This window comes from Diadema antillarum, unplaced genomic scaffold (genome assembly GCF_040938485.1).
Source record: "Diadema antillarum isolate AM-2024a unplaced genomic scaffold, OU_Dant_1.0 seq00000845_RagTag, whole genome shotgun sequence".
In the NCBI taxonomy this organism is placed as follows: domain Eukaryota; kingdom Metazoa; phylum Echinodermata; class Echinoidea; order Diadematoida; family Diadematidae; genus Diadema; species Diadema antillarum.
In genome coordinates this window covers 99,972-115,773 of record NW_027271719.1, presented here as the reverse complement: position 1 = coordinate 115,773, position 15,802 = coordinate 99,972, and the positions used below count along the sequence as shown (strand labels likewise).

Below are 15,802 nucleotides of genomic sequence, written 5' to 3'. Positions count from 1 at the left end.
AAATATAAGTTTATTTTTAATGAAATACTATCATAAATCTAATAGTAAATTATCCATTCCATAATTACTAATAAACTATATATTTTTTATTTTTCTTTGATAATTTGCTGTCAATTGACAAATAACGTAAAATATTAGTTCTTCAAAAAACATTTTATCGAGAGAGCCAGCGTAACAGTGCGATCGTTTTGCTAGATCACGCACGTTTATGTGATGCATGTATCTAGCTACTGCTTTACTGTGCTGCACCAAGTTTGCGCTATCGCTAGGCCTTCACGCAGCGTTGCAAATAGCAGAAATCCAGAAACTTAGCCGAAATGGTGAGATATACTTAATTGCCAATTGTAGTTTGTGTTTTCGCTTTGACTTTCTGTTACATAAATTCATTGAAATTGTCTTCATTATACACTGCAAAGAGTGCAACAAAGGTCGCGGTCGTCTCTGTGTGTGTGAGCAGTGAGTGGCTTGATGCCTTGAATGTGACAGTCAACACATCTCTCACTCACAGTCTAAAAACACAGCTCACTGCCTAGTCAGGCTATGCCTCAGTCTCAGACATTGTCTTTATCATTAGTATCATTAGTGTCTAGAAGTAGAACAAAGGGGCAATTGTGCACTTTACGGCCCTATAATATTATCGGTGCGAGATTTTACCCTAATCGAGCAGTGCGTGCGAATTCGAGTTCCTATCAGGCACCGCGGTTCAACAGCGGGTCTTCCGGCACTGTGTCTGTACTGTGTACATGTGTGTAAGATTTCGTGTTGGGATGTATGCAGTGTGTGTGAATGTGTCAACGTGTGTGTGCGTGATGAAAGCTCTTTGATTAGTCTTAGGGTACGCCACATGGTTGCTCTAACGCCCTTCCCTGCCTGTGCGGCGCGGCGTGATCGAGCGCGAGTTGTGCATTAATTTACACACAACTGGAACGCAACGAGTGGTAAACTTCCATGCTTCAATCATGATTTTAAATGAATGAATTTTACGTGATATATTAAGCAGGGTATCACTAATTAAACCTATTGCGGAGGGCATATGTCCGCTGCGGCCTTGGCGGAATTATTCTGTAAAATAATAATAAAAAAAAACAATCTTATCTCAATTCGTCAGTCTGTTAGTGTTCATTTCGTCTACACAGTCTACCAGACGCCATGCGAAGTGTGTATAGCTACCGATTTACGGGCAGCCACTACATGGACACACACACACAAGCGCAAGCCTCACCGGCGTGGTTGGTTTACGCGATGAGCTACATGTAGCTCCGCAGAAGCGCCGTGAGTGAGGCGGGCTTTTAGTGACCTTATCACTTGTGAAACGGCGTTCCATACAGCAAGACAAGTTCGCCAGCTGCTCAGTGCGGAATGGTTTATGGGATATCACCTTAGCACACGGCGAATGAGGTACCGATAATATAGGGCCGTAAAGTGCACAATTGCCAACATAGGGCCCATATTCTAAGTTTCACTTCAATTTCAATTTATTCCACAATCATTCGCATAAATTCAGTGATTACACACACGTGTAGGAACATAAACCTGACACTAACTCAGTAAATTATTAGTAGGGCCTAAATGCGAATGACGTCATTTTTAGGAACTGCGGTCTGCGCTGGGCATGCTCCAGGTTTTCCAGCATGTCCAACAATGCCAGAATAGTGAAAGCATCTTCCAAAGATTTCGATTCCCCCTAGTATAGATTCAGGATGTGAGTGACGTCATCGCTTGGCGTTGACCAAAAGATCAGATCAGTCTGTATCTGGTAGTCGGGGATAGGTTGTAGATCTATGTTCTGTGGAGACTGTCTGCCTTCACGGAATCCCCTCCTACATACAGAGGAGAGCTGATAAACACCATGGACGCGAACATAACGAGTGGACTGCAGCAATATGAAACTGCTCTTGTACGAGAAAGGCGTCCACATCCACACATTTGAAAAGTCAAGTCCCTAATGTGACTGTGAGGGAGCAAGCAACCAAACCCGAAATTGGCCGAAGGATCAAACTCAAAGGGATGCTGTGCTGTGGTGGTGGGGCTTGGTTGGGGATGGTGTTGTTGAGGGCGAGTGTCTCTCCCACCCCCCCCCCCCCCTTTCCACTGTAGGGAGCTTTGACAGTTTTGCATTTTAGATGGTGCAGACTGGTGCATAGGTTGTACTTCACGTCTTCAGTAAAGATTTCAACACCTAGAAATCTAGTTTGATAATAAAAGCGAGAATATTAACCCCGGACGGGCACTGTAACTAGTAACCTGACACGTATGGTTGGACCTGCTACTAGGCCTACTCATCGACCGCTTTTTGATTAAATAGCTTGTATCTTAGAAAATATTCCTCAGTTTCACCTTAATTTTCATTTCACTCAAGGCAGGAAATACTGCAGATTAATACTACAGGCTGAGATTGTTGACTAGTATCGTACACATGGAATTCTCTGCAACAAATGCATGTGACTTTTTATACTGTGCGCCAGTGCAAGCTCATCATTTTGACCGACCACCTGTTCTCCATTGATAAAGTGCGTAAATCTAGTGAATGGCAAAGACATGTAAACATCAATTATGTGTAGTGACTAATGAGGATCTTCTTTAATTCTTTTTCCTCCTGTTTCCTCAGGTTATTTACCTGTAACCCCCTCATTTCTCTTGATTTGTATTCATATTTGAATGTTCCAGCATATTGCGCCCCGTCCCACACATACTTTTGATTTTATAGTCATAAAGCGATATGTATTAAATTAATGAGGGTGGTTGATCTAAAAATAGGTGGTAACTGAGTGGACGACTTAGTACATGAGTAGGGGTCACTGGTGCCTAGAACGAGAGAGTGTGCCTGGGGTGTGGGAAGATCTTGAAAGTTTGGGCTTGGGCACATTGAATTGAATCAGATGGCAATAAATTAAAGGTTTGTAGGCTAATTGATAAAGAGAGACGCTCTGCTCATGCTCTGACGAGAAGGCTAATAGCTTGCACCAATGCTATGGATGTGCACAAACGTTGCAAGACAGAAATCAAAATGGTGCCACCTTGAGCTGCTTTTGTATGCTCTGGGCCCTGTTTTATGAAGAGTTATGATTGATTATATAGTTTATTTCTATCATAAGTCTATGGCAGCCTGTGTGGTAAGGAAATTTATAATCAATTATACTGTATCTTTTGATAAAACGGGGCCCTGGTGAGTCTTGATCTTGGCTATGCCTATGCTTCTACTATTTACAACAAAACTTTTGGTTTTGTTTTGATGTCACCAATAGTTTCGTAACCAGTATGACAACGATGTGACCGTATGGAGCCCTCAGGGGAGGATCCACCAGATTGAGTATGCCATGGAGGCTGTCAAGCAGGGATCAGCAACTGTTGGCCTCAAGTCCAAGACTCATGCTGTTCTTGTAGCACTCAAGGTAAGCCTCGCATGCCAGAAATGACACTCTGGTTACTATGGTATAGTTATTTTTATTATTACCTCAGCCAAGGGAGGAGGTTATGTTTTTTACCTCTGCCAAGGGAGGAGGTTATGTTTTTGTTACCGTTGGTTTGTGTGTTTGTTCGTTCGTTCGTTCGTTAGTTAGTTAGTTTGTCCGTGTGCCAAATAACTCAAAAAGTAGTTAACGGATTGGGATGAAACTTGCAGGAAAGGTTGAGAATGACACAAGTACCAAACGAATAACTTTTGGTAGTGATCTGAGAATTTTGGGGGAATTTATGAAGGATTTTTGATATTTTGGCAGGTAGGGTCAATGAACTTGGGAGTTCAGGCTGCGCGTATTTGAGGTTTGCATGCACGCACTAAAGTGCGTGCTCTCCAATGTAGTTTCTGCTAAGTATAGGGCGAGGCGCGCCGTGCAGCTGAGGGTCTATGACGTAACAAAGGGTTCTATATTGGGAAATCGGGCAACTTTCAGTACACTATAAACACTTTCAGCATGCTATAAGTACGTACGGATGGAAATCACTGATATCTCTATGGAAGAATAAGATCAGTGGTGGAAATGAGCTGCATGCTTGGCGGAGGTCTGCGCTCTCAGAGTGCTTCTCTAGTTATTATTTTTTATTATTATTTTTTTTTTTTGGTGGAACTGGTTCATTTTTATGGCACTAACAGTGGAAAGTCCTGTTTTGCAGCCATCCTTATTTTAAAGTATTTCATCTAGAGATGACTTGCAGTAGAATTTTTCAGTTAGTTTACAGATTCCTTTTAATCTTCTGGAGCCAAATTTATACAACTCATCAATAAATTACTTAACTGCAAGCAATGAATCTCTTTTTCCAAAAGAACCTTTCACTTTGCTTTCAGATTCTAGTGTCAGTGTGCACATAAAGTTTGGGATGTCATATGTGGTAGTTCAAGTTCAGAGAATATTGAATATTTTTCTGGGATGAGTTCCCAAAAAGTAGTCTGAGCAGAACACTCTTAAAATCATGTCATCTCAACATGGAATAATCAACCTTTAGACAACACCATTCTTGGCTCTGGCCTGACAGTGTGAAACAAAGCATTGTCCATTTGCCTCAGCAAAAAGTTTTGAGAATTATCTCGTAATTTTTTTTTCTCTCTCTCTCTCTTCAAATCTACTGTGTCATGTGCACCACATGGCTCTGGGCCTTGAATGTGGTTGAAGGCTACTCACAACACTGAGTTGATCTATTGAAGACCATGCTAATTATTAAGAATGACAGCAAATTGAAATATAACAAGGATAGGACTTTAGTGAACATCATCCTTAAGCACATAACATGAAAAGTTTTTGCAATAGAGAGAGTTACCTTCTAAGGCATTTGAAGAACCTTTGTCATTTTAACAAATAAACGTAAGCTGATAATCTGCATTCAGTACTTCACATGGCATGAATCACTTTATATTTGTTTTTCAAATTTGCATGGATCTACCAATGCAGAGAGCATCATCGGAGCTGTCTTCACATCAGAAAAAGATCATCCCAATTGATGATCACGTTGGGATTGCCATTGCAGGTTTGACATCTGATGCCAGGCTTCTCAGGTAATTTTGAATTATCTGTCTCTTTTTTCTTCTTTAAAGAAAAAATCTAAATCTAAATTTATGATCATTACTTTTTAATGAAATAAGTAAGTATATTTTACCATTTCCAGAAAAAAAAAAGTGATTGAAAAAACATCCTTTTCCAATCCTAGTGATTGATTGTAAGATGCTGTTTCCATTCACATTGTAGACATCTATGGTTTTTCCCTGAAGGTGAAACCCAAGTGTCTTTGAGGTGAAGCTGTAGCAGACAATTACATTAATTGTCTACTTGGAGTAGAGAGTGCAGCACATCACTGTGAATACTTCACAGGTTCATATTTTACATAATAGTGAAGAGATACGTGTACCTGTGTCTTGTTTTAAAGATACATGTATGTGACTTGTGACTTGCTTTAAAAATACATGTCATGGTATATCAGAGTTGACCAAGATTTCATAGGTATAAGTTTTGCTTTTTCATTGGAAACATATGGCCAAAGGCTCTGGAATAGTATCTATGTTGGTTGAAAAAAAGAATAAGTAACTACAACAGATCATGTGATGATTATATCAGAATTCATTCAGTGCCTGATTTTAAACAAAATATACAAACCATTTACCAGACTGTGATAAATCACCACGGAAGCTCACACAGCACTGGTTGTGAATTCAGAAAGAGGTTTCCTTTTTGTCCAGCATTATCACAAAGTCACAATATCTAGAATATTGTACATGTATTAGTGTAAAATTTTTACTTTATAAAATCATGCATAGAAACTTGTCAGAATTACATCTTCTGTGTGCTGCAATTGCAAATACATTCTGGTTCTTTGATTGGTACATCTTTTCATAAGATATGACATTATCTTTTGTGTTTTTTAGCAAAGGGGAAAAAGTGATGCTACATACATACACTGTTTTGTGATCCCTCTTTTCTTGACTCCTTTCATGCAGCAAGTTCATGAGGACAGAATGTCTTAATTCCCGCTACGCCTATGACACACCACTGCCTGTGTCAAGATTGGTTGCACAGATTGGAAACAGTATCCTTTCTTTGGAAACAGATGGTTTCATCATTTGGAGTGTGCTCAGCCAGCTTTTGTATTTTTAATAGGCTGCAAAATCGTTTTCATCTTTTTTTTTGGGGGGGGGGGGTTGATAAGATGACATGCAGTTTTCTTTTCATTTTTTGAAGGACTATGGGAGGAGACTTCTTTCCCGATACAAAAATATATAATGTGTGTCTCTGTTGCAATTTCTGAAATAATGCTATTTGAAAATTCTTTCAATTTCTTATAGTCTGATTTGTTGTCCTCAACAGAGGCAAGCATATGTTGTTCACCTGTTTGTGTTTGTCATCAGTCTACATGTTAATCTTATGTATTTTTTTTTTCGTACTTCTACCAAACTAGGGGATTTCTTTTTCTTTTTCTTTTCTTTTTTGGAGGGGGAGGGGAGAATGTTAGCCACTACATACAACATATGTGCAGATCAGTTGCATAATGCATTGGACCTGTAAAGTCGTGTCTGTGATAGAAGTTTTTGTTCTTGTTTGTTTGTTCGTTTGTTTTGAGGGACAGATTGCATGGGGATAGTGATGGTTACTGACTTTTTATTAGTGTTCAAGTTCAAATTTAGATTACAATGTCCTTGACTTGCAAAATCACAGAATCTCAAATCAACACACAGCGATATGGGCGAAGGCCATTTGGAGTTGGCTTGCTGGTGGCTGGTTACGATGTAAGTGACTGTCTCTCCTCTTTGAATGAATTTATTTGAAGACGTACAGAGTGAATGGAAACTTCATCAAAACATGCAAGAATTATCCCCTGTAATTTACAATGTATGGTAACAAGCTCAGTGTGGCTTTTGCATCCACTTTTTTGATACTTTAAGATGTCAGTTGTACAATGTATTCGAGTTACATTTGATGCTCGCTGTCTCTAACTCTCTAAAAATGGCATATTGCCAAAGAACCTGACAAGTTGCAATAGGTTGTTACATTCACAAGACTGTATGAAAGACAGTTTTGGAGTCTTGATGGCATGAACTATCATGAAATATTCTTTGTACGTTGGAACAATGATTTGATTGCAGTTGAAAAATTGCTATGTGCTTTTGAATCGCACTTACTGTGGCAAGCAGTCATTGAAAAGTATTGGAATACACCATTCTTAATGAATTTTACTCGATTTAATCTACAGGAGATGGGCCCACACATATTCCAAACCTGTCCGTCTGCTAACTACTTTGACTGCAAGTGCATGGCCATTGGGGCTCGCTCGCAGTCAGCACGTACCTACCTGGAGAAGAAACTTGATGACTTCCAGAATTGTAAGTTTCTTTGTTGTATTTTTTTCCCCCTGGTTTTGCCATCAATTGTTAATTTATATCTTTATATATCTTTATTGTATTCTTCTCCCACACCCAAGACCAAGTCACATTTCTTGTGTGCACTGTACCTCCCCATATCTCTCCAGAATTCATTCAAGTATGTCATGAAAGTATATCATGAGAAATCAAGCATTTTTTATGACAGCACCCTCATTGTTGTGAATCTAGACAAATAATGGCCCATATGTATGTTCCATCTCTCCAATAGAATAATATACTGTAAAGAAAAGATTTCATTTGGGTGCAGAGGATACATTTGTGTTGCACAGCAGTGAGCACTTATAGTGAATTATTTAATGTTTACATTTGTGCAAACTCAAATGTACTTTTATGTAAGAGGTGGAAATAATTGTCATGCCATATGTTCAGTTTGACACAGTTTACAGTGCAAGCCAAATTGTTGTGGTTTGTATGGCCTCCAGGGAATAATATTCCTGGTATCGCATCGCAATTTGCTATGCATTTTTACAACACTGCTACACAAACTAACTCTTGTGTAGCAGTTTTCTTCCATAGAAGTGTACAGGATACCATTTGAAATATTGTTCATCAGCTAAAATTGCTAATCAAATAGTTGGAAAATTATTCCCTGGCCTCCTAAATTAAATCAATCGCTTTAATCAGTCAATAAAAAGAAAATGCAAATTTGAGAAGAAGAGAACAAGCAGACAGAGTGGGATCACAAGGTAGAGAAAACAGAGAAATGACTGTAAAAATACTCTGAACAAAACAGCCTAATACACAAAGAATGTGTGTTGTTATTATGCTGTCCTTATGTGTATTGTTCGGTGCACAGCCACCCTAGAAGAGCTTGTGAAACATGGACTTAGGGCTCTACGAGATACCCTACCCAATGAGAGTGAACTGAACACCAAGGTAAGAATATGCAGGCTCAATGTCATCACATTCAGTGATGTTGTCGTAAATATGTTTGTAGCATGGAAGTGTCAAAGTCCATAAAAATGATAAGGAAGTTTTATTCAATTCTGATTAGTACAAGATGGTTATTACAATGTATTTTACAGGGGCAGCATTTTGATTGTTTGTGTATTTATAGTCAAGACAACAAAATCCAACAGATTATATCACAGAGGATTCATTTTCCTAGCCTTGTAGGCTTTTTCTTGACATATCCTATACAAAAGACCACAGATGTCCCAGTCTACATATTTGACATCCCACTTCTAATTTGCCTATGTGTGTCACAGGATTGTCTACCTGCTTGGGATGAAAAGAAATGGTAGATGTGCTCAGAATGATCTTTAATACCTGACACTGATACAATTCTGTGATGAGTGATTCACATGGGTTCTAGCCTTTTTACAAGGCCCTTCGCACTGTTGTTGGCATGAACAGTCGCAAGTGATGAGGGCTGAAACTTTGCTTGTCAGTGTGAAGGCATTTTGAAAGGTGCAAATGTGATTGCTGATAGTTTTCATGAGCCGGGAGAAGGCTCAACAGGTTCATCTCCCTTGATAGATTAATCATTGAAAAAAAAAAAACATTTTGTCACTTCGATCAATTAAATTGTTAGATTTGTCTATCTGCCGTTACTGCACAATCTAGTACACATATATTTCACACACATAAATCATTGGATACAGCACTGCTATTGATTGTGATTGTCACTACCACAAACTGGTAGTCAATTTTTGTAATTCTAAGGTGTATGCTCTGAAATTTAGACAAGTCTCCAACAGCTCTTTGGCTAGGGTTTTCCTCTCACTTATGACTCAACCCTGACCCTGATACTGTATATATATTTGCAGGTAATCACCAGAGGGGCGTTTCATGAAGCATTTTGTCTGATTTTTTTTTTCTAAAAAATTTGTTTACAGCCTATCAGATGCAAGGATTTCAGTATTTCTAACAGTATGTCGGGGAAAAAAAAATCTGACAAAACGCTTCATGAAATGCCCCCAGAAGTCATCTCTTGTAAATAGTCATTGTTATTGTGTCAATCACACGTACATCATATGTCTTGCAAAGAGAACAGTTTAGCAAAGGGAAGGGATGGTAATGCATGGATATGGAATTTAGTATTTTAAAGTTGAAACTGCCATTTATGCGTGCAATTGATAAACTCATTTCATTTTCCATGTATCCAACTAGAATTGTTCAGTTGCCATCGTTGGAAAAGACCAGAAGTTCACCGTGTACGAAGATGAGGAGGTGGCCAAATTTGTATCCTTTACACTCGACCAGATTTAGATCTCAACTTCTTGGTTGCACTCCATATCAGTAGCAGTGATACTAGACATAGCAGGCAAAGCACTACAGTATATTGATTTTAATTGTCTCAGAATATATTTAGAAGTAGTCATAGGTGTTGGCAAATACAATATCCTCTTGTCTTTTACGGCCAGAGTGCACTTCCAAGCGTTTCTGGAAAAAAAAAATTCTAGTTTATATGCCGTTTTGTGTTAGAAGCACATAGAAGAGAGGAAGAGGAAAAAAAAGCAGAAACATTTAAAGGACAAGTTCACCGTCATAGACATGTGGGTTGAGTGAATGCAGCAATATTAGTAGAACACATCAGTGAAAGTTTGAGGAAAATCGAACAATCCGTTCAAAAGTTATGAATTTTTGAAGTTTCTGCTCAGTCATGGCTGGATGAGAAGACTACTATAGCTTGTGATGTATAATGAGTACAACTATAGAAAGAAAGCATAAAGAAAATTCAAGATATTCTCACTTTTCTCACATAATAAAAGAACACTTGACTTCTCTCTTTCAGAAGTCAGGGGAATAATATTACCCCTAACATAAGTCAGTAACAAGTCGAGGAAATGTGAACTTTACTCAAAAAGTCAAGTTTTGTAAAATTCTATTTTTATTTTCCTTATATCGTTGTACGCATGTGACATCATACACTGTAGTAGTCTTCTCCCCCAGCAGTGATTGCACAGATATTTTAAAAATTCATAACTTTTGAACAGATTGTTGGATTTTCTCCAAACTTTCACTGATGTGTTCTACTAACATTGTTGCCTTCACTCAATCCACATGTATATGAAGGTGAAATTGTCCATTTAACCTCAGTTATTTGTCGGACCAACAGCCACTGGGTATGCGAAATTGCTGAATAAGTGAGATATGCTCTAAAGTGACACATTTGAACATGTTGTGTTGAGGGTTTACATATTAATAAGGCATTGCTAATTTGCTATTCACTTCAATATACTGTAGATGATATTTGCATGTGTCATAATTCAAATTTACCTCCTTAGTCATTGTTCCTTCTAGCATCAGTAAGGATTGTAGTCGGATTTGTATGAAATATACATCGTATCATATTGATCGTCACAATAGACTTTTATTTCCTCGTATTTGCAAGAGAATCCTTGTTTCAATGCTTAGTAAAGTTTCACACCTTACTAAGTTTCACACTTTACTAACACACAATCATTGCCAGTCCATGTCCGAATGACAGAGAGATGCAGAAAAATGATAGCTGTATGGCTGTGATCAGATTGTAAAGTGTGAAGAGGTTCTTGATGTCTATTGTTTTATACATGTAGATCACTTTAGTATTGTATTGATTACATTATAAGTTACATTGAGTTTTAGTTGTTAACTTGGTACCATTAGGCGTTTTCACGTCAGCCCGATGTTTCGAAATAGCGTGCTATTTTCTGACTTGAGAAATTAAACCAATCATAAAATAGCGCGCTATTTGATTAATGTGAATACAAATTAGCGCGCTAATTGATCAAGAAATTTTTTCCAGTCCAACTCGGGAAATTTCTGAAATAGCAGGATAATGAATGCGAACTAGCGCGCTATTTGATAATGCTCGGGCTGATGTGAATAGGAAGTGAAATAGCGCGCTAATTTGCGATCGCGAAAAATATCTCGAGCTTGGATTTTTATCGGGCTGATGTGAAAACGCGTATTGATAACTACTGACTTATTGCATTAAGTTTGATAGGAACTTCCTGTGAATGGTGTTTTGTTGGTTCCTATTGTTATAGGTAAGTTGAAAGGTATACAGATAAGCTTTAACATTTAAATTGATGGCATGAGAATTTTCCTTGACCACTGATCCTCCTGCCATCACCAGCTCTCTGGTATCGAAACAGAGGGGCGAACAAGGGGGCGACGGGCACCAGAGCAAGCTACCATGGAAACCGACGGTGCAGAACCAAAGCCAGAAGGAGAGCAAGCGCCCTCTACTGGTGATGGCAGTGAACAACCCATGGAACATTAATATCAGTTACATGTTTGACCCTAGCCATAGCAAATTGAGCCATTCATATCACTTTGACTCATGCCCCCTCAAATTCAAATGCTTCTATGATAAAGGAGAACTGTTCTGGTTGAGTTTTTCAATGTTTAGTGCCCAAAATGAAGACAGACTGCCAAGTTTCCCTGATTTTGGCAGACACTCCCTAAAAGTGTGAGCTATGTTTCATGTCCAGACAAGAGAAAGTGAAAGCCTTTCTGCTTTGGGAATTATTATTTGTATCAACTGAGATACATAACAGTGTACCCACTACAAGAATTGTAGGATCTCCTTGATTGCTCTGTGTAATCTATCCAATGTTGGTGAATCACTGTTTGCAGCCATATGAAGATAAAACACAGATGCTCTGAATAACTTCAGGATGTGGACATTGGCAGAGACGAAGTGTTCTCTAATTTGTGTGGGAGAGACTGGGTACAGAGGTTGTTGCAGTGAGCAAATATGCAGATGATGCATCAACTTCTATGCTCAAATAACTGTGTGTTATTGTTGCACGCTGATGGGCTTTAGTGCTCAACAAGGTCACACTTTGAAGCTCAGTGATATGAAAAGGCTCTCTTTGGTGTGGTACGTTGTAGATATTCTTGTATGCACGTTTGTCTGAGAAAGGCTGTCTTTTGAGCAGGATAAATGATAGATTCATGTACTGTATTTACATAGTGATTAAACAAAATTACCTCCCCATTTTCACATATAGCAAAAGTATAGGGTGGGTTTTTTTTTCCTTTCAAAAATCGTATTGGCAGGTACATTGTGAAGCCACACTTTTATGGAGCCAGTGTTGTGGACACAAACAGAAAATTTCTAGAACTTAACATAGATCTAGACAGTGTTGTTTGTTATTGTTTTAGGAAAAAAAAGAAGAAGAAAGGATCCCCCACCCACACCCCAACCAGAAAGAAAAACCAACCACACAGGAACAGGAATGCCTTGTACTAAAATGTAATTTTCATGTGCCCACATCATCAGTGGGTGGGGGAATGATTGTCAAAGAGTTTTGAACAGCCAAATTGTTGAGACTTGTTGAATGAATATCATATTGAAATAAACTCGTTACCATTTTGTTTTTTTATATTCTTAAACAGAATTTTCTACTCTAGATTTATGCCCTCCCCTTCCCCCCCCCCCTTTACCAGATTGGTACTAACAAATTTCTTTTCCAATTTAATTTATATTGTCTAGGAAGGGGATTCATACCTCGAGACTTTAGCCATAACTTATGTTTCATTTTGACAGATGTATTATGTTCACAAACTCATCTGATTTTCAACAATCAATGAAATAAACGTACCTTTAAGTTTGTATAGGGTGTTGTTTACAAGGCAGACATTTGCGATTCTCATTTGATGCGACATGCAATGTACACTTGTAAAATATTCAGTAGTAATAAAAACGTGTATCAGTAAAAGGAGAGAAATTGCCTACAGCTTTCTGATTTCCCTAGATGTAATATTGTCTCAATGTTGTGTCTGCATGGCAAGTGTTCTCAAAGTGCAATTACTCACATTTGATGAGAGTAAAATTGAATAGAATTGTGGAAATTTCGTCCAAGACTTGTGAAAAGAATGTAATTTTAAGGGTCACAATTTGAACAAAATGGAGAGTGATTTAATCACATTTGCCAATTAGGTATGTCTCTCTAATGTGATTTTGACCCACAGGCAAATGTTCACTAATTTTTTTATTTATTCTTTTTTTACATTAAAAAAAAAAATCAGAAGAATTAGTTTAACGGGATGGTATAGTTTTGGTTGAGATGGGGATTCAGATTTTAACTTTTTGCGAGAAATTGAGAAACTACTTATAAAATGTAATATTAAAGAGCATACACTTCTAAGAGGAGTTCAAAGTTTATTTCATTAAACTCAGTCCTAATACTAAGGACCAATTGTTTTGCTTTGTTTTAGATATCCAAGCCATTTCAAAACAGATTTTCATCGAATAAACTACATGTATGAATTCCTCTTTGAATTGTATGCTCTGTATTATTTCATAATTGGTTTCTAATTTTCTCACAAAGAAACAATTGGATCCCCATCTCAACCAAAACGATACCATCCCTTTATGAAATATTGTGCATGAATATTCAGGTCTAATGTTGACATGCCTAAAATAACTTTTGGTGTAAAGGAATGGTTCATTGCTCAATTTAATGACCAATGAACATGATTGTATATTTGTGTACTGTATAAACCAGTGGGATAGTTGTGAAGTAATGACATATCACCCCTCCCGATTTGGATACCGGTATGTCTTTGTGGTCAATATCACTATTCAGTACAGGCATGTGAAACTTCAAAATCCTATACATGTACCTTTCTTAATTTTTGTTCTATTTCTATGAAACTTCTACCATGCCGTAAGTTTTGATTTTACTGAATCAATTCGTTTTGAATATCACGTGGAACTGCACTTTTGAGTATATCTCCAGATCCTCAAGTAGCTGTTCTTCCGATATTCAAACATGCCTCAAAACCACAGTTCAAAGTGGATATGTTTTTCATGTGCAAACATTCAAGACCATGTTATGCTTGACCTGCAAATGCTAAAGAAAAGAAAAGAGACTTGCAGCTCTTGATTTCATGGAGAGAGATATAAAGGTTTTCATTTAAATCGAACACACATGCACAAGTCAATCTAGACTAGAAAGCATTTGATTACTCACACACAAAGTCAACATAATGTAGATCAGGTTCCCCTGAAGCTACCTAAGGCAGACTGCTGTTTAGTTTAATTCAAATGTAAAGGACAAGTCCACCATCATATACATGTGGATTGAGTGAATGCAGCAATATCAGTAGAACACATCAGTGAAAGTTTGTGCAAAATCGGGTAGTCCGTTCAAAAGTTATGAATTTTTGAAGTTTCTGTGCTGCCATTGATGGATATTAGAAGACTACCAGCTTGTGATGTCTTCTCACATAGTAAAATAGCTCTTGACTTGCCTCTTTCTAAAGGCAGGGGGAATAATATTACCCATTACAATGTATATACATCAGTAATGAGTCAAGGGAATGTGTACTTTTTTCAAAATATGAAATTTTGTGGAATTCTCTTTATATTTTCATTATACTGTTCTACGCATGTGACATCATACACTGTAGTAGTCTTCTCATCCAGCTGTGACTACGCAGAAACTTTAGAAATTCATAACTTTTGAACAGATTGTCCAATTTCCGTCAAACTTTCACTGATGTGTTCTACTTATATTGCTGCATTCACTCAATCCACATGTCGATGACGGTGGACTTGTCCTTTGAATAATTCGGAAGGCTTCCAGGACACATGAAATCTATTATCTGATGCATACTCGTTTTATTTCTCTCTGGTGAACCAATATACAAAATGCACAAAATACAGCTCTGACACATTCGATATAAATTAAGTTGTTCTGGGGATTATCTACATTTAACTCACAAACATGTGTATCTCACAGATATATTGCTCATGGTAGTAATTACTTCCCAACATAAAGCATTATAGTATCCAAAACAACACATACTACTATTGTACCACAGATAACCTGAAACATATATAATGTAGTATATCAAAGTGACATTCAGCAACTGGCAAACTTAAAGCTGATTCTCTGCTCTACATTTTGATTTTGTGCTCGGAGATATCTGCGATAAAACAGTTCATTCATATGCTAATTTTACCTGACGGTGCAACCGTGTCAAAGTATAATTTCCGTATTTGACCATGGTGAGATTACACAGACAAAGTATGCATTGGTTATACATAAACTACATGAACAGTGATCACAGGATTCGCTTTTATTTCCTTGTGTATTCTTTCTCTGTGGGAATGTGACATTTTCTGGTCCCTTGACCCCAAAAATGACAGAGTTGTTGTAAAATTATTGTTCTTTGATATCATCAAATACATTAAAAACAAAATTGCTTCAAATTAACAGAGATGTTGGAAAGCATTCATACAGGGTGCAGTCTACAAATGAATTTCTTTACAGACATATCGGTGCAAAACTAATAGTAGACCATTACCAGCTTTGTTTTTAAGCAAGAAGTGCACAGAGTTGTCATTCCATTGAACAGGGGCACGACATGATGAAATAGAGCAATCCGAGTTGTCACTGGCAACCAGAAATGCAGATCAGATCACATTGGTTAACCTTCAGATATCTCAAGTTCACCCATTAAATTCTACAAAATAAAACATCTTCACCTATA

At 37.7% G+C, this 15,802-nt stretch overlaps 1 protein-coding gene across 1 annotated transcript; it reads left to right on the top strand.

Moving 5' to 3' along the window:
- The first annotated feature begins 244 nt into the window (after positions 1 to 244).
- LOC139740252 (proteasome subunit alpha type-1-like) lies at positions 245 to 11,786 on the top strand. Its single transcript, XM_071650834.1, has 9 exons — positions 245 to 320; positions 3,246 to 3,392; positions 4,887 to 4,990; positions 5,927 to 6,015; positions 6,642 to 6,712; positions 7,177 to 7,306; positions 8,163 to 8,242; positions 9,479 to 9,550; positions 11,430 to 11,786. The coding sequence occupies exons 1-9, from the start codon at positions 318 to 320 to the stop codon at positions 11,574 to 11,576; spliced, it is 843 nt and encodes a 280-aa protein (XP_071506935.1). The 5' UTR covers positions 245 to 317; the 3' UTR covers positions 11,577 to 11,786.
- The last annotated feature ends 4,016 nt before the right edge of the window (positions 11,787 to 15,802 follow it).

What these genes read in the sequence shown, in the direction of transcription:
- LOC139740252 (XM_071650834.1), top strand. An exon ending in CTGTTCTTGTAGCACTCAAG is followed by an intron (nt 3,393 to 4,886) that starts GTAAGCCTCGCA and finishes CTACCAATGCAG; the next exon opens with AGAGCATCATCGGAGCTGTC. An exon ending in TGCTGGTGGCTGGTTACGAT is followed by an intron (nt 6,713 to 7,176) that starts GTAAGTGACTGT and finishes TTTAATCTACAG; the next exon opens with GAGATGGGCCCACACATATT.